Source organism: Peromyscus californicus, unplaced genomic scaffold (assembly GCF_007827085.1).
Source record: "Peromyscus californicus insignis strain IS unplaced genomic scaffold, ASM782708v3 Scaffold_6__1_contigs__length_162567912, whole genome shotgun sequence".
Lineage (NCBI taxonomy): Eukaryota > Metazoa > Chordata > Mammalia > Rodentia > Cricetidae > Peromyscus > Peromyscus californicus.
Genome location: NW_026294584.1, coordinates 112,005,075 through 112,028,305, shown reverse-complemented (window position 1 = coordinate 112,028,305; position 23,231 = coordinate 112,005,075). Strand labels below are relative to the sequence as shown.

The 23,231-nt window shown below is 40.6% G+C and overlaps 1 protein-coding gene across 2 annotated transcripts in view; it reads left to right on the top strand.

The window, feature by feature from the left end:
* Positions 1–23,231, top strand: part of Tafa4 (TAFA chemokine like family member 4) — a 198,373-nt gene that overhangs the window by 151,364 nt on the left and 23,778 nt on the right. For both annotated transcript variants that reach the window (XM_052719987.1, XM_052719986.1), the window contains exon 4: positions 14,336–14,491. In XM_052719987.1, coding sequence (XP_052575947.1) covers positions 14,336–14,491 — 156 coding nt within the window. The remainder of the gene's footprint in view (positions 1–14,335; positions 14,492–23,231) is intronic.

Here is a 23,231-nt window from a genome sequence, read left to right as displayed (position 1 = left end):
CAACGTTTGCATTTATTTCTTCTACTTTTAGACTCTGAGCCAGAAAATCATTACCTGCACATAAGTCTTAATTTATTTTATTTGAATGAGTGTTTTGCCTGCATGTGTGTCTGTGTACCCACACAAGCCAGAAGAGGGCGGTAGATCCCCTGGAACTAGAGTTACAGATAATTGTGAGCCATCCGTGTGGGTGCTAGAGGTTAAACCTGGGTCCTCTGGAAGAGGAGCTCTCCAGCGCTTACATGTATGTCTTTATGAGTTGCCCTGTGTTTTATTCCCAGTAATTTAAGTTTCTTATAATATGGTCTCTCATCTATTTTGACTTGATTTTAGAACAGGGCACAGGCAAGGGTCAAGGTTCATTCTTGTATACATGAACATCTAGTTTGTCAAGCACTGGTCCTTGAAGAAGCTGTCTTTTTTATGTAGGTGTTTGACACTTCTGTCAGGAATCAGTTGGCTGCACATGTGTGGGTTTATTTTTAAGATCTCTATTCAGTGCGATTGGTCGGTTTTCATGCCAGGTCCATGCTGTCTTGGCTACTGTGACTCTGTCATGTGCCTTGGAGTTAGGCATTGCAATGCCTTTAGCTTTGTTCTTTCTGTTTGGTTTCCGGGATGAATTTTGGATTTCTGCCTAGTTCTAGGAAGAATGTCATTGGCATTATGATAGAGGTTGCACTGTATCTATAAATCACGTTGGGATTTGAAAAGTGTTTTAGTCTAGAAACAAAGTCTTCTGTTTTTAATGTGTTCTTCAGTTGATTCTATTAGAGCTTTCTAATATTTATTGTAATGATCTTTGCCCTCTTGGTTAACCTGATTTTTACTTATTTTATTACTATTTGGAATGTGTGTGGTTCCTTTAATGGTTTCTTTATCAGTCTGTAACTTGTTTATACCATGCTGCTGCTTTTGTATGTCAATTTTATATTCTGAGTGTTTAATGAATTCATTTATCAGTTTTAGTATCTTCTATTGGAATCTTAAGATTTTTCTATGTGGAGAATCATAGCCTGTGCAAAAAAGGATATTTTGACTTTTCTCTTTCCTGATGTAGCCATTGTTTTTTCTTTTACTTGCCTAGTTGTCCTGGCTAAACCTCGTGTTATTGGATTTAGTAACAGTGAGTCCAGTGACAACTGTTTGTTTCAGACATTAGAGGAATCATTTTCAGCTTTTCCCTTTTCCTCCACAGTGTGATGTTGGTGATGGGTTTTAGATGGCAGAGTCTAAAACAGGTTAGAACATGATATTCACATCCTTAATTTGTTCAAATAGTTTTTCTTTTTGTGTAGTGGCTTTGATTTTTATCAAGTAATTTTCCTTCATCTTCCGAGACAGTCTTAGGATTTCTTATCCTTCAGTTTGTTGCTGTGATGCTTAGTCAGATGTTGAACCATCCTTGTATTCCTGGGATAAGTTTCACTTTATCATAGTGAATTATATTTTTGATATGCTGTTGAATTTGATTTGCGAGTCCTTTGTTGAACATTTTTGTATGTATATTCATCAGAGATAATGATTTACATTTTATAATTTTTATTGTGTTTCTACTTTTTGTGTGTTCAATTCTGACCTTATAGGATGCATCTGGAAGAATTCCTTTCATTTAAATTCTTGGGAATAATTTGAGGAAAATCGATGTTAATTTCTCCTGTAGAATGTTGGTGGAATTCATCAATGGATGACTCCTGTATTTTCTTTATTAGGAGGCTTTTTTTAAAGTTACTGATTCTATTTCACTATTTATCAGTCTGTTTGGGTTTTCTGTATCTTCATGGTTCAGTTTTATCAAAGTGTAGGTGTGTGTGTTCAAGTACATATTTTACATATATACTTTTTATTCCATTTTAATAGTAATACCTTCTACTCATCTTTAAATTTATTTATTTGGGTCATTTCTGTTGTTTCATAGTTGATTTTGTTTTTTCAAAGATGTAATTGTTCAAACTTGGGATGCAGCTCAGTTGGTATAGCAATTGTCTAGCATGCATGAAGCCCTGGGTTTAGTCCCAGCACTGCATGAAATGAAGAACAGCAGTGCATACCTATAATTCTGGCACTCTGGAGGTGGTGGCAATAGTGTCAGAAGTTCAAGGATATCTTCAGTTATAGAGCAAATTAGATGTCAGCCTGGGCTTTATGAGACCAAGTCCATAAAACAAACAGAAAAATAAAATCAAAGCCTCAAGGCTCATCCCCAGTGACTCATGTCTTCCATTTGGGCTTCATATCAGAAAGCTCCTACAACCTTCCCAAACAGTGCCACCAGCTGGAGACTTATGGGGAGCATTTATCATTTAAATGGCAACAATGTCATATCTCATAGTTATGGTTTGCCATGTTTCTATTTTTTCATCCCATTGTTAAATATAGCTTTTCATTTCTTCAGTGATCTATCATCCATTCAGTGGTATGTTAGCTCTTTATGTATTTTCTACTTTCTGAAGTGCTTTAAAAAATCTTGTGTGTATGTGTGAGTACAGGCACACATGTATGGACAACTTTGGATGTTGGCCTTTAACTTCTACCTTGTTTGTCTTGTGTTGATGCTACATATGCCACATTATCTGGCCCAAGATTTTCTGGGATTTCCTTGTCTCCACCTCCCATCTTGCTGTTGGAGTTGGCATTACAGAGGCATGCTACCGTGCCTGGTTGACATAGGCTCTGGGATTGGAACTCAGGTCACTTGCACAGCGGGCACTTCACTCACTCCACCACCCTTCATTTTTAATCTCTACATTTATTCTGTAGTGTTTTCAGAAGACAGTCGGTGTGATTTAGAATATTTTCAATTTATTGAGAGTTGTTTTGTGGCCTGATACATGGCCTGTTCTAGGGAACTTTAAGAATGAGGATAGGAGTGTGATCATGTCGCTATTGAGGGACTGCTCTGTAAATGTGTTGAGCACATGTGATCTATAGTGGACCTTGACTCTGACTCTTTTGTTGATCTTTTTGCTTTTTTTAAACTTATCTTTTGGTATGGATGATATATACATTGGTAAGAGTCAGATATTGAAATGACCAACTATTACTTTATTGTCTCCCACTTCTGTCTTTAAATCTAATTATATATACTTTAAATTCTCTGATATTTGTTGAGTATATCTTTAAACTGTTTTATCTTGTTGAAATGATCCCTTGCCTGTGAAAAATGTACACAGCATATTTTGGGAGATTGCTGCTCATACTTAGGACAAGCTTAGTCTTTCTCCCTTACACTATTTTATCATTTATTTTAATTTTTAAAACTGTTACTCAGGCTTTAAAGCCTTCCAGAAACTTACAGCAATTGATTTCTGTTTTTTCTTTAAAACTGTGACTCAACACAGATCTTGTGAATGGTTTGGTGTCTTAGTCACTATTCTATTCTGTGAAGAGAAACCAGGACCAAGGCAACTCATAAAAGAAATCCTTTCACTGGGGGCTTGTTTACAGTTTCAGAGACTTAGTCCATTCTGATTATGGGGGAGAGCATGGCAGGGATGGTGCTAAGGAAGTAGTTGAGAGCTACATCCTGATCTGCAGGCAGAGAGGGAGACACTAGGCCTCGCGTGGGCTTTTGAAATGTCAAAATCCACCCCAAGTGACAGACACACTTCCTCCAATAAGCCCACACCTCCCAACCCTTCTCCAATAGTGTCACTCCCTGGTGACTAAGCATTCAAACATATGAAACTGTGGGAACCATCCTTATTCAAACTCCACACTTAGACTCTTTGCCTTCTTTCTCCCTTCCTTCCTTCTTTCCCGCTTTTCAAACCAGACTTCCACGCTAGTCTAATTCATTCAGCTTTTCCAGAGCTTATTCCACCTCGTCAAGATCATATCCAACCATGGAGCTCAGTAAAATTTCTAAAGTTTCATACAAGTCTCAAGGTGTGTGCTAAGTCAGGGTCTTAAGCCATCTCTGAACATGGTCCTATTGGGCCTGGTGAACTGGTCATCAAACATCATCTGTCATTAGGTTATACTTCTCCTTTCTCTGCTGTCTTCTAGCCCTTGACATTCAGAGAGACCTCAGCTGGCAATAGCCAGATTTCCCTAATGGCTCATATGTCCCTTACTCAAGGACTATGTGTAATTAAATCACTCAGTTTCTCTGTTTCCACAGCACTCAGCCTTATCCCATCCATCACCATGCTTCACAGATTCAAGGGCCAGACTGTGAGGGGCTTTTTTATTGTTTTCATAGAAATCTTTCACAGTTCCTGCAGTTGCTTAAAAGTTTTGTTCTCGATTTCCTGCAGTTGAGATGGTGGTTGTCCTAGGTTCTTATATTAGACCTTTATTAAGACCCCTGTCTGCATGAGAAATCCTTCTCCCTTTATTTCTACTAAAGGTTGGATTGGAGATGCATATTCCATCACTTCCATTATATTCTCTTGCTCTTCACTTTCCGATTCTTTCCTGGAGTTCCAAAGGAAAATTTCCTTTTGGATTCTAAGAAGGATTTCTCAGCTCAGATCTAATTTTCCTCTGCATTTTGTCAGCCATGAAAACTTGCAAGCCAACAGCTCTGTTTAATCCCCTTCTTTCCTACTTCTTCTGGTAAATCAGAGGCAAAGGCAGTGGATGGTCTACACATGCCATTTTCCTGTTGTGCTTTCTCCTTGAGGCAGGCATGCCTTCCAGAAGACGGCTGAGCCTTAGCTGCATCTCATATCAAAGTCCACAAAATTGGTCCCAGAGCAGGTTTCTGATTCTGTCTCAGGTGTAAGTCTTTCAGGGGTTGCACTATATTCTCTAGTACACGAGGGGTTGTAGGAACATCTACATACTCAAATGGTGGGCCCCATTCATCATGGATGCATGTCATTTCATACCAAGCAGAAGAAGATCATCTTTTTTGGGTTCCTTCCAGGTGTGCTCCGCTGACGAGCAGCTCAGTTCCAGTTGTGTCCTGTCACCCATCTCGAAGAGTACAATCCAGCACAACAAAGCCACACCATTCCATAACACATTGGGAAAGTTTGCCCTGCAGATGTTCTATCCTTAGAAAGCTCAGCCACAGTCTCATCACCATCCAACCACCCCGCCTTTATCCATCTTTGGTTCTCTTGGCCCCTCTTTGGGTACCAGTTCTGTTATGTGACTTTTCCTGTGAAGGTACAAACCAATGTCTATTCATCCCAGATTGGGCACCAGCAGACTAAAGGAACAGTTCTCGTCAACTCCAGCTCAGTGAACCCGTGATGTTACTGAAGTTCCTTACTGTACTTGGGTGAGAGGTCACTTCAGGAGTGGCTGACTCAAAGGCAGCTGCATCACTGAAAATCGTAGCCCGGGAAGGGAGACAACTCAGGTCCCTGGAATCTTCTGGAGAACTGTCAGACAGCATGGCCACTTGGGGATCCCCCTCCCCAGCGGTTGCTTGCTGCTTTTGTAACTTTGGGAATGGGGTCTGTGACTCTCGTTTTATTTATGCTCCTCCATCTGGAGGGAATGCTTTAATTAGGAAGAGGAAAGTCTACACAACAGTGGGGATCTGTGAGGCCCCAGAGGTGAGAATATGCGGGAATCTGACCACTAGAGGATACGAATTTGGGCAGTGGTTTGCATCGTATATGGCACCTAGTAACAGTGGACTGGCGTTCACAGGAAGACAATGTGAGATTCTTCTCCAAAGCAAAACTACTGTGCAGGTTCTAGGTTGTTCCATCAACGGGGCTATAAGCCTGGGATGGCTGTGAAAATTCCCCAAAGCTCAGAGGCCAGGGTCTATGCTGACAGAGTGTGCTGGGATTCTCTCCTGTTCACCTTTCTTTGGTATCCAGCTGTGCATGTGAGGTGACAGTTGTGGGGGAACTTCACTTCTTCTCCTGGGCTCTTACCCTGACACTCTGAGTCTTACAAGGATCTAGGCTACCCCTTGGTGATTGCCAGCATTTCCTATGGCTATCCACCTCAAGACAAGCTACCAACCTGTTGTTGTGCATCTTTGTGGTAGATGAGGCCAGCATTTCACACCTCTATTCAGCCATTTTGAATTTTAAAATGAACAGTCCCAGATCTGCCCAAGTTCTTGGTAAGTTCAGTTGGTTTATGGGTGTAGTAATGATGCCACTTATGATCAGTCTGTTATTAAGCTCCGTCCTCACTACGTGTCAGGTACCATTGTCAGCCTTTTACCCATGTCACTGTGTATTCTCACATCAGCTCCCTCCCTGGCTTATTATTTTTCAGACAGGAAAAGCAAGGTGAAAAAAATAATGAAATCATTTGTTGAAAACCTCACAGGAGCTAGGAGATGGCAAAGCAGCCAGACAGGAGGATGAGGGCATGGGAGTTCTGGAGAATTTACCCTCATAATGGGTTCTAGTTACTTCTGTGTGATTAATTACCCTCTGCCATGCACATTTGTATTTGGAAGGTTTTCAGATTTAAACAAATCAAAACAGACATCTTTATATCATGTACTAGATTTATAACCCATTGGCATGCTACCATATTAAAAGTATGAATTCACTGTGTATCTGCCTCACCATCTATTTTTTTCTGAGGTTGAAAGTGAAGGACAGACCACATGTATTTCTTAAGAACAAGGCCATCCTCTAATACAATTTGGTATTGTAGTAATCTATATTGATATGAAGTCAATGGCAGACAGGGGCAGAACTACCAACAGTTTTGGACATAGATCTTGACTTATAATTGGAATTTCCCAGTGTACTGAATAGCATCTAAAAAGCCAATTTACCATGCATAGGAACAAGTTGTGAAAGATTTCTCAGAAACCTTAGTGATCCCAAAGAGATTTGATTTGCTCCATTGTGTTTCTAGTGTGATACCTCTTAACAGGAAGCATTTTATCTCTTTTCAGCCTGTGAAGTGATAATTACTAAGTGACAGGTGTCTGAGACTGCCATAACAAAATATCCTAGACTGGATGGTACAAAGAACAGGAACTTACCTCATCAGAGTTCTGAAGAACTAGACTCATCTTGTCACTTCTTATTGACAACTTTTGATCTTGGACTTGCAACAATTTGGTTTCTAGTGAGGGCTCTGTTCTCAGCTTGTTGGCAGCCATCATTTTTTTTTCCTGAAGGTCATATGGGCTTTATGTTTACGTGAGCATAGACTGAGTTCTCCAGGGGTTCATATTACAAGGACACAGGGATGCTGAGTTGGGACCTGGCCCTTAGGGCCTCAACATTAACTACGTTCATTTTACAAAGTCCTCTAAGCACGGTCACCTTGGGGTTTTGACACATAGATTTTTAGGGTGCCACGGTTCACTGTATGGCAGTTTTGTAGTGTAGAGTACTTATCAAATGCAGGAAGACTCAGCACATTGCATCTCACTACAAAGTCAGCTTATGTGTATATAAAATCATCCATGCCATGCATCCTAAAGTCCAATATTCCTTAATAAGGAGATCAGCACTGAGCATTTAGTCATCCCATTAGCTGCATCTTTAGAACTAGCCAGTCTTCTAATTGGTGGTATTCTTGGCAACAAATGGTAGAAACAATAGACTTCTGATTAAGAAAAATGATGGGAGAAAAGTCCTTAAATTAGACTGGCCGGGCGGTGGTGGCGCACGCCTTTAATCCCAGCACTCGAGAGGCAGAGGCAGGCGGATCTTTGTGAGTTAGAGGCCAACCTGGTCTACAGAGCGAGATCCAGGAAAGGTGCAAAGCTACACAGAGAGAAACTCTGTTTCGAAAAACAAAACAACAAAATTAGGTAGTATTTTGAGTTATGGAAGAAGAAAAAAATTTGTGATTTATTAGAAATGATAAACTTTGGAAAATGCTTTGTTATCTTACAAAACTAAGGTAAGAAACAGATGTATGATAGTTAATACTTATTATTGTTTTTATTTTTGAAAAACATTTACTAGTCAAATCTGTGAGAGAAAAGTAATAGTTATTCTTGCAGAGTATTCCAGACAAATGACAAAATTTTCTTTGAGTAAAGTTGGGAAATAGAGTGTACTTTTTGGAAAGAGGAGGGAGGCTCTCAGTGGAAACAGAACAGAGCTGGCATCTAATTCATAAACTAAATTATGCTGCATGGTTTCTCAGGGAGAGACATGTAGTATATCCAATATGCCCTTCTTTTGACATTAGTTTTTGTCTCATGATCATAGGTGTCTGTATCATTCAACATCCCCCATTTTCCTGAGGGTAGCCCCTTTCCACTTAGACAAATCCCTATCCACTATTCAGTCAATGTTTTTTCCAAATCTTGACTGATGTCTTCCACACAACCAATAGCTCTGCATGGTATTCAAATAATTCTTCAATACAACCTTCATTGTCTTTATAAATTCTTCATCTTGTGTAGCAAGACTCCTAAAGGGTCTTATTAATAGAATCAAACCTGAAGCCAGGTATTGGGGTGAATGCTGGAAGATCAGAGAAGCAGAACAAGTCACAACTTCCTCACCTTGCCAATTCCTCAGCTGATCCTGTTTCCTCAGACTGGAAGCCTCTGAGTCTTCATCCAGAATGGATCTCAGCTGAACTGCTGCTCAAAAGTCTAAAAGCTTAACCAAGCCAAAAGCTTCTAGTTTCTGGTCTTCACGCCTCATATACCTTTCTGCTTTCTGCCATCACTGCCTGGGATTAAAGGCATGTGTCACCATGCCTGGCTGTTTCCAATGTGGCCTTGAACTCACAGAGATCCAGATGGATTTCTGCCTCTGGAATGCTAGGATTAAAGGTGTGAGTGCCACCATTTTCTAGCCTCTGTATCTACTGGCTGTTCTGTTTTCTGACCCAAGATAAGTTTATTAGGGTGCACAATATTTTGGGGAACACAAAACCACCAAACATATGAGCACATATCTATCAAAGCCAGACCTCTCCCCTTGAGCTCCACACATAAATATCTAAAGGTTTGAATTTCCTCAGGGGTGTGTGTGTGTGATCTTTGGTCATCCTAAACTCTAAATTTCTAGTGGCACCCTATCTTTCTTAGAGCAAAATGACACATGAGGCTCCACGTAACCTGCCCATTCTGCCTTCATTACTGTCCACTAACTTTCTCTTCTCACATAGCTTCTGTCACTAGTGAGAAGCTTTTCTCACTGCCTTAATTTCTCACTTAACACTCTGATGTTAACTTGTTAAGCCCTTCCTATTTTAAATTGGCTCTCTTCTGGTTTTTGCTTCTTTCATCATTAAAATATAAAAGGTCTGCAGGAAGTTAACCTTTTTTTTTTTTGGTCTGCTTTGATGCTGTATTTTCATGTGCCCAGCACACAGGAAATTCTAAAAATTATTTATTAAATAAATATAGTTAAAAAGATAAATGATGGTGACTGAAGTAGTTCATAATGTTCATTAAATAATTTAAACCCTATATATCACTTACCACATGCATATGATGAAAGTGAATTTTGAGAGGCCCAATCTGGAGCTGGCGTGTGTAGCTCAGCTTTTCCAACTCTGTAAGTCTTCTCCTCTTTCCTTTCTTACATGAGACGATATGCCCATTCCCATCTCTTATAAGATATTTCCATTTGGTATTACCACATATGGAGCCCAAGGTCACTTCCTTATTTCTCTGCCCTCAAGAGCTAGCAGAGAACCTGGAGGGACACTCAGTAGATATTTGTCTCTCTGAGTATTGACCAAATCCAGCTAATGGCTACTAGAGTCTTTGCTTCTGTACTGTGATATTTCCTGTCTTGAATAAACACTTCACTTTGGGATAGGGTTAGGGTAAACAAATTGACTACATTGGAATGCCAGCCATGTTTTTGCCACAGGCACTGATGAGCCACTGCCTCCCCCCTGCTTTCATGTACTAAAATCTTGTATTCACTGTCTCTCTCCTCTATTCTGCTTCCATGGAGAGAAATGCCAGAGAGACCAGGTCTGCGTCAAATCAGTGTCTTTGAAAAACATGGTCGGGGCGTGAGACTTCTCTCAGAGGGTGTATTTTCTAGTGGTGAGCAGGAGGAAGAGGAGAAAGGATTCAGCAGGAAAGGATGCTGGGGAAACAGTAGCATGAGGAAGCCTTACCAGTCCATGGCCTCTCTCTGTCCTGACTTTCAAGTGCGCTACTCAGAAGTACTTCTGTTGTACACATGGCTTTGTAGTTTATCCATTTTTACAATGAAAGAGCCTTGCTTGACTGGGACAAATGAATATTTTCCCTGTTGTTTGAAATTTTTCTTAAAGGTATAGTTAATAATACCCCCCATATGTATTTAAGCTATTTATTCTTCAGATAAAGTTAGTCCACCCTCCATAGCAATCCTGAAGCAATCAATTTTTATTGCAAGGATTATCATAACCCCTTTCACAGTGCTATACACATTAACTATTCTGGTGAGTGAGGGAAGAGGCTTTTTGCATTTTACAGCCCTGTCAATATTTTGAGTCTTCCCTTTTGAAAAGAATACATGCAGCCCTTGAATGCAAACTTCAGGGGTGTGGAAAAGACTTACCTAACAGTTTCAAGTTTCCCCATTTCAACAACACACTTTATAGAGCTTCACATGCCACCTAGTCTATAGTCTGGCAGATCGTTGTATACTGTACATAGGTGTGGGTAAAATGGAAAGAAACGAAAACCTCTCCATCTATCCATACCTCCGCCCACACAGACAAAGCATGGAGGGAAACTGTCCAGCAACTGGCATGGTTCCACAGGCAGGATCAGAGGGTTTGGGCTTTACTTTCTTTTTGTCCGGTATCCTTTCAGAAAAATCCCCACTTCTGAATTAGTTTTCTCTTCCCCTAACCCATGCTCAAACCCTTACATCCCCTAAGAGAAGTCTCATGCACAGCCTGCCTACATTACTACATTATTAACATGGGCCCCACCCGTGAGAATATTCCCCTGTTAGTGAAGGGGAAGACTTCTCTCTGTTGCAAGTGAGCTGGCTTGATAGAGTCTTGCGAGTGCGGTTACATATCAGGCACCGGGCCTGTGCATTTTCAGAGGTAAGTTTACTATGAAAGCCACTAGTCTGTGTCAACCTTCATGCTTTCCTCCATCTTACAACACTGTACATCACACATAGTCGTATCACATTCGTCGTGATGAGTTTTCTATGGTAACTCGACTTCCCAAGGGGGCACTTAGATACTCGGCCCAGGAGTGTTCCAGGATTAGCACGTTTCTGGATGAGGTTAGCCTTTGAATTTGTAGTCTTACAAGTTCATTGTTCCCAGTGTGCGTAGGCCTCAGCCAATCCACTGAAGGCCCAAACAGAATACAATGGCTGATGCTCTCCTAGGGAAAAAAAAATCAAAGACCTTTTCCTTACTGATTTGCTTTGGAGACAGGAAGTCCTTTTCTGCCCTTGGTCTGGAATGGAAGCATTGCTTCTGGTTGAGTGTCTAGAGGGTGAACTACAGACAATGGACCTCTTTTCCCTGTGTGTGTCCCTTCTGTGCTGCTTGTCTGGAGACCTCACCCAATGTGGTGTTCTAACATGAAGTGGGCAAACAGCCCTAATTAGTGAATTCTGTGTGCAGCGCATGTTGGGTTTTTATGATGACACTTGCTCTGGAGTGTTTATCTTCTACACTGGGAGACTGCAAAGGAATGAAGCAATTTTTACTAGCAATTACGGCTCAGTGTCTCCACTACACACATTTCCAGAAACCATGTGTACCTGGAGCCACAAAACCACCATTGTCGAGTAGGGAAGTATCAGTTGGACACTGACATATGCTGTGTGAGTAGTTGAGGCAGAGACACCATTTTCTCCCATCCTGCACAGACTGTAAAGAGGTGAGATTCAAATGCAAGTCATGTATTTGTATGACCTTAGGGTGAAACAATTTTTGTGTATTTCGTTAAGAAGTAAAACTGGGCTAAAAATAATTCCTATCTCACAGCATTTTTATTAGATCACCCAGGATATTTGTAAAATGTTCACAACAGTGCCTGCCATATTTTATCAAATCTGAGATGTCATCAGTTCTCAGACATACCACAGTGTGGGCACTCCTAAGGATTTTAAGCAGTATCAATTATTGTTGTAGGATGCTATTTGTTGTATTATTTTCTCTTAGGTTAGAAGATCAAATAATAAGTCTTTAATCCAAGGAAGTACAATAGATTGATTCGTATAAGTAAATGTAATCTCAAGTCAGGCAAAATGACCATTCAGGGAGGCCTGGAACAATTCTAAGTTTGAATAGAAGATAATCCATTTGTGTTTGTGCATAGTTATCCAAACAGCACCAGAGCACCAACCAGACCATGTTATTACTGAAGGTCCAAATTACTTGTTAACTTTTCTGAGAAGTTATTAAAGCATATTTCTTTCGTTTTCTAAATGAAGCATAGCGCTGCCTTCATTATGGCCTCTCTAGGATCATTTAATAATCTAGTATGGCTTGCTGTTTGTTGTGGTTGGAATGCTTTTGCCCAGTGTATGTGTTGATTCCCTGAGTGTGGTTGCATTTGGAGGTAGGGCTATAATAGCTCCAATTTCATTTGTATTTATTTTGTCAGAGAAAATGACAGTCTTTAGTTCTGTGTGCTATACCATTGTCACACAGACCAGCTCTGGTTCCTTCTGGGGAGGGGTCACTAGAACAGCTTTGCTTGCAAGTTCATGTACATGGATCTTGGTAACAGAATTTAGTTGCTCATACCTAAGAGAGGGATGTGATTAACAGGGATGGAAGCTTCCTGACCTTTGACATGCCAGGGCACTGTTTCTGTTGCATACCACTGGTGATGAAAACAAGCATGGTATCCATTCTATTCTGGTGTCTATGGACTGTGGAAGTCAGGTTTGTTATTGTTAGTAATGGACTGTATAGGATGGGGTAGTATGAACTTGTGATACTTGACTAGAACTTGATGTCTATGCAGACTCATGCCATGTATGTGTACTTATACACATGAAGAGTCCAAATTACTCAATTGGAGTAGTAACTAAGCCTATATATGAAGGTCATAGTTTCTAAGTCTAACTGTTTCTTAACAGTCACCAAGCCTAGAGAAATTAGAAGTGGGAAATATATGAACTATTTTCTTGTGGGCTAGAAGCTTAATAAATTGTTTAAGAAAATAGAGATCCATGTAAAAATAATACAGCAATCAAGTGTGAAGATTGTCCTCCTGTGAAGATCTGGAACAATTTGAATATTAATAGAGAATCAGTCTTCCAACCATCAAATTAATGATTGATTCAGGTATATATCATCAATGGGTTCTAAAGTCAGAGGATTGGAGATTGACAAAATGTATAATAGTTTCAATGTTTCTCTTCCCAAACTATGTTAAATTATGAGAGAATAGAATTTCACAACAAAGAAGCCTGAAAGATACTAGATGATTAAAGCTAAGAATGTTATAAGAGGGCATCATGTGTCTCCTGATACGGTACTCTGCTAAAAGTGAATGATTTGAGCTTAAAAAGACTTACCAAAAAAAACAAACCCACAAAGAGAAAGAACTTGGTAAAGTGACTGCCATGTGTTCTTTAAAAATGTCAAGGTCAAGGAAGATTTGTCAATTTGATGAATAGGTTCTAATTAAAGGAAGCAAATGGTATGCACATGTTGGGACAACCTGCATATGTAGACATTTTACAACAGCATATATCAGAAAGTATGTATATGATGATGTCATTTTTAGAAAACAATTCACCGATGTACTGAGGGGTGAATGAGTGTCAAGCCTGTAATGTTGACTGTCTAGAGAAAACAGGTGAGACAGATTCTGAATGATATATCAAATGTTGTCACATGTAAACTGGTAAGTCTGGTGAACAGTTAGTTTCCTATTGCTGCTCTAACAAGTTGCTATCAAGTCAGCCCCTCATTCTCAGATGGGAAGTCTAGGCTTGGCTCAGTGTTGCCCCAGGCTCCTATGACTGAGATGTCAACAGCCAAGAGATCAACAGGGCTGCATTCCTTTACAGAGGCTGTGGAGATGAATCAACTTCAGGCTCATTCGGATTATGGGTTGAGTTCATGTCAGATGATATGGAAATCCCTAGTTCATCCACATGCTGTTCTTCCATCTGCAAACTAGCACCAGTCCTTAAGCCCACGCATGCTTTCAGCCTGTCAACTTTTAAGGGCTTGTGGGATTATATTGTCTCTATCTGGATAATCTGGGACCTGCTTCTTTAAAATCAACCAATCAGCAGTCTTAATTATTTCATTAACATCTCTGGGGCCATGTCATGAATGTAAAGCAGTCACAAGGGTTCTGGAGCTGAGTTTCTGGAGTATTCTGCACCTTTCTTATTAATTTTATGTTAGAGATGTCATCAAATGGAAGTACTACCAAGATACATAGCATAGCAGGTAGTCAGAGTATCACTAAGTTCTTGGTATCTTGTTCCATTCTAATAGCACCTGGTCTGTGTTCTCTCTCGTTACCTCCCAGGCCATCATGTAATCAAGCAGGGTACCTGTGAGGTGGTTGCTGTGCACCGCTGCTGCAATAAGAACCGCATAGAGGAACGCTCTCAAACTGTCAAATGTTCCTGCTTCCCAGGCCAGGTGGCTGGCACAACTCGGGCACAGCCTTCTTGTGTTGAAGGTAAGGGCCTTTCTGCTCAGTCTCTCTGTCATTTCAAAAGGGCTGAAAATCAACCTGTAGAAATTCAGGGTGCTTTGTGGGAAGTGTCTGTCCAAACGTTAAGAGATATCTGAGCTTCAAAATCTCTCGATGAATAAGGCAAGCCTTTAATAATCTCTCTCAAGAGGGCTCATTGTGTGTGTGTGTTTTCTTCATTATGGGATGGTTTGGGAAGGCATGCTTTAAAGCCACTTTTGCTCACCTGTCTCCAAATGCCACTCAGACCAAGCACTTCTTTCTTCAGTCTCCCCATTGTGTATATGTCCCCTACTTTCTTATAGAACTGGTTCTTGGATTCCCTATGGATACCCAAGTATCTATGGAGGCTCAAGAGCCTTATTTAAAAATGATGGATTGTATTTATTACCTGTGTGCATCCTCTTGTATACTTGAAGTCATCTCTCCTATAATGCCTAAAACAATGTAAATACTATGTAAATAGTGATTATATTTTATGGAGACAAAATTCTGTATGATTTCAGTACATATATACTTAAAACAATGTAATTTCTATCTGTGATCAGTTAAGTCTAAGGATGTTTAGTCGATGTATATGGAGAGATAACTATTTTCAGAACTGGCAGTGTGGCCTTTTACTTCCTACTTAACAGTACACATTAATAACCCCCTTATTACTAATATTATTTTCATTACTTCTAGTTTTTCATGTTCTAAAATTTATTTTTAAAAAATTTTATGTGTATAAGTGTTTTGCTGGCATGTATGTATGTGCACTATGTGTATGCAGTACCAGTGGAGGCCGGAAGAGGGTGTCAGAATCTCTATGATTTGTTTTATGTGGGTGCTGGGAACAGAACCTGGGTCTTCTGCAAAATCAGCAAATGCTTTTAACTGTGGAGCCATCTTCCCAGGCCCTACTTTATTGTGTTAACGAGCATTTATAAAACATCATTGGAGCAACTATCCTGGTAATAGTTTGGGATCATGTATTATTCATTGATAGTCTCCAAGTCCCCTAGCAGAGTATTGTGCCAATAGCTTATGTGTGAAAGAGAATGTACATAAAATGAATGACCATTGATGGTTGTAGATGGAGGCCTGGGATTGATTCTGAGTCCCATGGCTCTTATAGCAGACACCTTATTGGAAACACATTTCAGTCCCCACAGGAAGACAACTTTCTCCACAGTTGTCTGGAGGCTTCATGACTCTGACCATCGTAAGCTCAGGAGCCTTTGAGATGTCTGTTGAGAGTCAGCAGCGAAGACACAACCAAACAGATCCTTAATGCTGCATCTTATTGCAGCCAGTGATAATAACTGACTCCACTCCCCCAAACACTCCTACATTCATGCATTGGGTGGTCACAGTTTAACAATGAACCTCTCAACTACCTTTAAAGGGGGAAAGTACAAAGGGAAACTTTCTTCACTCTAATTCCTTATCAGAAACCGTGGGGTCAATTGTATTGCTGAATTCAGACTTTGTAAGGGTAACATGGTACATACCTCATCTGTCTTAGTTAAGGGGTCTATTGCTGTGAAGAGATACAATAACTATGACAACTCTTATAAACGAAAACATTTAATTGGGTGGCTTACAGTTCAGAGGTTCAGTCCATTATCATGGTGGGACATGGTGGCATGTAGGCAGACATGGTATGGGGGAAGGAGCTAAGAATTTTACATTTTGATCTGAAGGCAATAGGAAATGGACTGAGGCATTGGGCGTGGCTTGAGCATATGTGAGACCTCAAAGCCGACCCCCACAGTGGCATAATTCCTCCAACAAGGCCATACCTATTCCAACAAGGCTACACTTCCTATGAGCTTATGGGGGCCAATTACATTCAAACTACCATACCATCTATTACCTAACACACACACTTTACTCTGCACGTGCACCCTGAAAATCATAGATAGTACAATTTCTGCAGTGTAGTATATGAATCTTCATGTAGTATGGCATTTACATGTGAAGAATAACCTCATGTTAAGGCAAGGAGCTTTCATTATCGTCTACAGAAACCTTTTCCTCTTCAGAGCTCTGTAGATTATTGATAAAGGGTTACAGACCCATGGATGAGGATCTTTAACATTTGAAATACAAAACAACCTGACTCTTCACAGTAGACTAACACAGAAACTCAGTCACTGCACTTTGGTCAGTTTTGAGTGTCTGGGGAGTGCTCCACCAATAGAACATGCTCCCCTCACCTCAAGACTTGGGGAATATCATGAAAGAGGGGGTGGAAAGATTGTAAGAGCCTGAGGTCAGGGTGGATGGTGGCCAAAGAGTGTCTTCTGGCCGTGATAGGACCATTGCCCTCAAACCCATAGCAGCTGTGGTTGCCTGTATAAGATCAAGGCAGTCAGCGTTCTAGCCTGGACTTGGGGGACTCAGAAACCCCCACCTCTACCTGAGCAGGAGCTCTTAACAGTTGACGACTTCTGGGGGATGGAGAGTCAGTGTTTAAAGGAAGAGTGGTCCATTGTTGGTCTACCATGGTCCAGAGGATGGCCTCACGCCTCACAACTGTGAGTGTATGGGTAGTACAACCAGGAAACCAGTAAGCTTTCAAAAACAACAAGAGGATACAAAGTTGGGAGGGTAGGAAGGTGAGGGGTAGACCTAGAATGAGTGAGAGTGAGGAGTGTCGGTTAATATGATCAATATGAATTTTTCAAAACATTAACAAAAATATTAAAAATGATACTTAAACTCACTAAGGTACTCTACCTTAATCCAGGACCATAGAGAATAGTTATCTTTTTCATTTACCATTCCAAGTCCTGTGTGTTCTGTCTCCTTCTGTCTCTCACATGAGTTCACTTTCCCCCATCCCTACATTTGCTAATTCCTTACCCCAGGGGCCAATGTACATTTTGCTCTTATGATTTCTTACCTTCTAGTTCCCACCCCACATCCAGAATAGATCTTCTGTAAAAACAGAGTGGACCTGTGGCTCTCATGCTAAAAACCACACGTAGGCAACCAGTCTGTACGATGAGCTCGGGATTGTGTTCCATCCTCAGGAATATTTCCAAGATCTTATTGCGTCTCATTTCCCCTCTCAATTCCTCTGCTTCAGCCAACCCAGAACATGTTGACTTCCACCCGTCTCTGCTCCAGGCCATACATTTGGCTTACTGAATTCCTCTGTACTTTCCCATCTCCTATAAGGTTTTGTTTCTTCCCATACCATTTTTTCTGTAAAGCTCTGCTGTGTGCATACCCTCCTGATAGTCTACAAGCAGTATTTTCACCTTTGTGCACAGGCTGGCCATGGACTAGTTTTAGCTTGACAGAGAACTGACTCATCTTAACTAATCGCTGAAGGTAACACCTACCTTTTTCTCTGTGGGCTTGAAACCTCTTCTAGGGGAAGTGATGAATCCTAATGTGGATTATTTTTATATCCTGTCTAGCCTAGCATCTTTGGAGAAAAAGTTTTTACATGTCATATTTTGCAGTAGTCAGCAGTTTTAATGGCACTTGAAAACTCCTGACATGATGATTTCTGTTGCCACCTTCATCTTAGTAAAGGAAATACATGAATACCCCAAGTCTCCCCCACAAAGAAAGAATGTGAATGTCCCAGATCTCTTCCCACCTAAGCAAAAAAAATATAAATACCCAAACCCCATCTTTGGCTTTCACTCTTGGAATAACTATAATATTTAGTGTATTTTTTGGTGTGTCTACAAATTTTAGGGATAGGGTAGAGATTGCGATTATCAATGCATGTTTTGTATAGTTTCTTAGGTCCACCTAGTTTTTTCTGTGTGTATTGGGTCATAGATATATATGTTAATCTAACTTGGCTTTTTATCTACTCCATAAGTTTACTGAAGGAATTGGCTGTAACTAAGCTATTCCTCTATTGATGTGTATTTTGGCTGTGTCTAGAGCAAATTCAATACACTCATAGGCCAGCTACATGCCTGATCCTTCAAGCATTTTAGGATCAGTAAGTGATGACAGACAATCATTTATTTGGCATTTGATGACAGTCTATGCAGTTCTGTTGAGCAATACTTTCTGTGTTCATACAAATGTTCTCTCAAGAGAAATGATGATCCACATGTGGCTAGTATGAGTTGAAATGGGCACATCTGGCACAAAGCTTCATATTAGATAGCACACCATTTGATTTATGTAATATGCAACTACAATATAACATTTATGGCCAGAGACTACCAAGCAGTATGCCAAAGAGAATTGATTATGTCTTTTTGTTCTGTTCCCCCATACCTAGCCTCCCGTGGTAAATAGCCACGTTCAAGGAGTGTTTATTGGGTCAAAGTCACTGAGGGAGAATAGAAATTCTAAACTTTAGTTAGGATGTGCATCTGTTTCCTATCCACCTGGCCATCTATTCCTTATCTGAATGTTTCCATAAGGGCTTTTTAGCTTTACCTGCTTAATCTTTATCCCATAATAATTATGCAGTATCATGTTAATTGGCATGTGGTTGGACCCATTCTCTGCTGATATGTCCTTCTTATCTTATTGGTAAATAAGAGTAGAGAGGATATAAAACATAAAATTAGCTTGAATTTACATTTAAATTAAAACAAAGGCACGGAGATGTTGGAGCAGGGCACTAATTAATGTTGACATAGAAATTGGAATATCCTTTTGCATTATTGTTAATCCACACCACAGATACTTATCTGGCGCTTTCATTGCTTCTCTGCAAAAGCTTAGCCTTCATTAGTTAAATACAAAACTCAGATATTTTTACCCAATCACCCCAGTTTTTAAATCACAATTAGCTCTGAATTATTTAAATTCATCTTCAACACACATTGGGGATTGGGGAAGGAGAAAGGGGAATTATTTTGAGCCATGGCTCTCTGTGTCCTGAAACAGACAGTTGTTCTGTGGGTAGGAGTTCTTTCTTTAAAATCTTATACTGGCATATACAAGGCCATTTTATGATGGGAGCAATGTTCTACACATTTATCAAAACACATCCCTATGGAGATAATGCTGACTAGCTTTATGATAAAGAGAGATAAATGTGTACTACAAGAAAGCTTAATTTATTTTGTCAAAATGGATGCTTTGTAAATATTGGATTTAAAACAGATTAATAAGACAAAAGCTTTGGGAAGGAAGACAGTTACTTTTAAAGGTATTTTTAAATCTTTTGACAAGGCTCCAATTTTTCTGCCTTTTTCACTGTGAGGACTGGTTTAATTATGGAACAGAGTTAATATTTGGACCAGACAGTTCTCACGGCACTGGGGGCTGTGTGATAAGACAGGGTCTCTCTTAATGATGTGTTCTCACTGGGGTTGGTGTTTCAGTTGGGTTATTCTCCTTGCCACTGAGTTTCTATGAGGGGCAGTCAGGACAATGGCAGGGAAGGTTATTTCACACAAGCCTCCTGGGGGTTGACAGGATGTACATCTTGAATCTCTTGGATCATTTATTAAGCTTTAATTGAGCTGCTTGATGTTGGCCTTACCCTACATGCTGGGGATAGGTTAAGAGTGGACTCTGGTACCATTGGTACTCGTAGTACCCAAGGAAAGAGAGACAGATAAACCCTCACACATGCAGGATTCTATGGCAGAACAGAGAAGGTCAGCTATGGACCCCATGAGAAGCAGTGGGTCTTAGCTGACTAGGTAGGAGGTGAAAAGATGGATAAGGGAAAGAGGAAGCACAACATATATGTGAGTGGTTGGGCAAGCATGAACACCTGAAGACCAGAAGAACACAGAGCCCTGGAATTGGGGTGGGATTTCAGTGCTTCTGGGAGTTTGTTTTAGGAGAATGGAGGAAGCAGATTCTGTGCCAGTGGAAAAGATGGGAATTGCTGTAAGCCAAGTTCCTCTAGAGCTCCCTAGGATTGCTGAAAGTGCAAAGTGTGTCCTTGCATTTGACAGCCCCATTTCTCAGCACAGGTGACACAGTAAGCCCTGCATTTGTGTTTCTATGAATGATAGCAAGTGAGTACATATACATTTTAGAAGTGCTGTATTGTCCAAAGTAGGGGCAGGAAGGAAGAAATGGAATACAGTTGATATGCCTTTTACTGCAAATTAGGATTCCTTCCACCAACCAAAGCTTTGAACAGACCTAATAAACTAGAAAAGTTTTTCTCTTTCTTCCCTTCTTTCTTCCTTCCTTCCTTCTCCCAAGTTGGCCTACAAAGTATTAAATATCTATGGCTGAGAAACATAGGTTTTGTGCCCCCTGGGGACAATGGGCAGACTTGGGAAAGAATCTACTGGTATCTGTTATGTAGAGGCTACAGATGTCCAGATGTTGCCAAACAGTTTACAGTGCACAGGGTAGACTGCACAAGAAAGAATTACCTGGTCTCAAAAGGCAGTAGTACCAAGGTTGAGACGCTTGACTTTGAAGTCTCCAATATACATACATATATTTATGAGTCTGTGTTTGGCAAGGAGGAATCACTCAGATCATTAAAAATAAAAAAACAAAAGGGACCAGCATGGATTTACATAGCAGCTCATTCAGGGCTATGTGAACTTGTGGAAATGACAGTACTATGTTGCTAGAAAAATAAACAAATACGATTTCTATAAGGTAGTTTAGCTCTTCACTGCTCACATTAGTTAGGTGGGTCAAGCTGCTATGATTTTTGCTGAAAGGCAGGACATGGAATTCATAGCATCATTAGTGAAGAACACAGTGGGCATGTTGAAACAGCGGCAGCAAGCACAGGATTTTAATGTATTAGAATCTCAGTGCAGAGTCTCAAAGATATATTCTAGGAAGATATTAAAAATAGACTGAAAGAAAAAACCCGAAAGCCAATAGGGTCCCATAGACTGCACTCTCCCAAACATTAGAGGCTATTGTCAATGTCATTGGTTACCCTCCAGAACTCAACAATGAGACCCTATGGCTGAAGATACTACATACTAGTATCATAGAACATGGAGAAGTCTAGCTGGTACTCACTTGGAAGTTTCATCCTTACTGCCTACTGTGAGTAGTGCTATGTATGTTGCCAGAGGAGAAAAGCAATCAGCAATGTCACCCAGGTATGAACCCTGCAGGCTGCAATAATACCATGCCTGGGAAGATGTGCCCACTGGTGCAACAGTGGCATGAAGGTTATGGGAGTGACTGAATCACTTCGTGATTGTATTTTCAAAGCCTGCTCCACCAGATGAAACCCATACCTGACACTGCCAATGAGACCAAGAACTTGTGGCTAAATAGATTAGCGGTACTAGGCGAAAACCTATTATTTTGCCAAATGAATATGATGATAATGTCTTATTGATATACCTATAGATCAGTGCATCTCTGAACCCTTATCAGAAAAGCTGCTTCTTACAGTAGACGGTGATTAGCACAGAGATTACCTGCAGAGAATAAGAAACTTTGGAGTGCTTAGTGTTAAATGGGATGTCTATCATCACATTCCTCCAAGGCTCAGGACTTTATGTGGAGGAGGTAGTAGAAAGACTGTAAAAGCCAGGCGGTGGTGGCGCACGCCTTTAATCCCAGCACTCGGGAGGCAGAGCCAGGCGGATCTCTGTGAGTTTGAGGCCAGCCTGGTCTCCAAAGCGAGTTCCAGGAAAGGCGCAAAGCTACACAGAGAAACCCTGTCTCGAAAAACCAAAAAAAAAAAAAAAAAAAAAAAAAGAAAGACTGTAAAAGCCAGAAGTGGTAGATGAATTCAAGGAAACAATGTTTTCCAGGCACAGCTGCACATGTGGACTCACAGAGACAATATAAACCAGAGTTATACAAACTCAAGGCAGACAAAATTCCAGCATGGAGGAAGGGGCATGAAGTCTGACCCCAGCTGAGGAGCCATTGGCATTTGGCTGCTGTTGAGAGAAAGTCACTTTTCAACGTTGGTTTGACACCTGGTACCTTTACTGCAATCCAGGGCGGGCCTTGTGCTCTGAGTAGTTTGACAACACAAACTGGACATGGATGGCTTTTAAAGTGGCGGGGGGGGGGGGGGGGAGAAGGAGAAAAAGAGAGAGAGAGACTAGGAATATGAAGTTGGGTCTGTAGGGATGTGGGGGAAGATCCGGGCAGATGTGGATGAACAAAATATTTGACCTTAAAAATAAAATTCTTAAAGAATAAGTAAAACATTATTTCAAAGCCCAAACAGAAAGGTCTTAACTCTGTAAGTAGAGCTGAACTAAGTGAACAAATGCGAGAACAACTCTGGAGAAGGCAGTCCCTTCTGCCCCAAAGCAGAACAGCTAATTAGTCCCTTGACAATTAGCCCTAGAAAACTTCATACAATGCACTAGCCACCATTAAAGACCAGGGGTGGCCACTGTCTTGTGTAAAAGGGGAAGTTCATTACAACTTGAAGATGAGGGTATTTATTACGTGTTTTCCTAAACCAGGAAGGCATGAAGTTTTTTGAAAGAATTTTACTTTAAAAATAGACACAACAGGGCATTTTCTTGTTTAGAGTAGATTGTAATGTTCTCTAGCAGGAGTGGTAGACATACCTCCCACAAGGCGTTCTCCTGTAGAGAAAGGGCCCAGGAAAGTGGGCAGATGTCATTGACAATTATTTTAGTAGAATCCAACGTCTGGCCCTTTGATTCAGTTCAGAGCTAGATTCCAGCTGTTTGAGAAGCTCTGCTTTCTCAGTGCTTGTCTCCCTGTGAGGTCCAACCTCAGTCAGTTCTTACTTATGCTGTGGGAATCAGAGGCAATCCTCAGTGTGGAAGGGCATCTGAAACTGGCACTCCGGTTTCTGCACTGGCTCCTT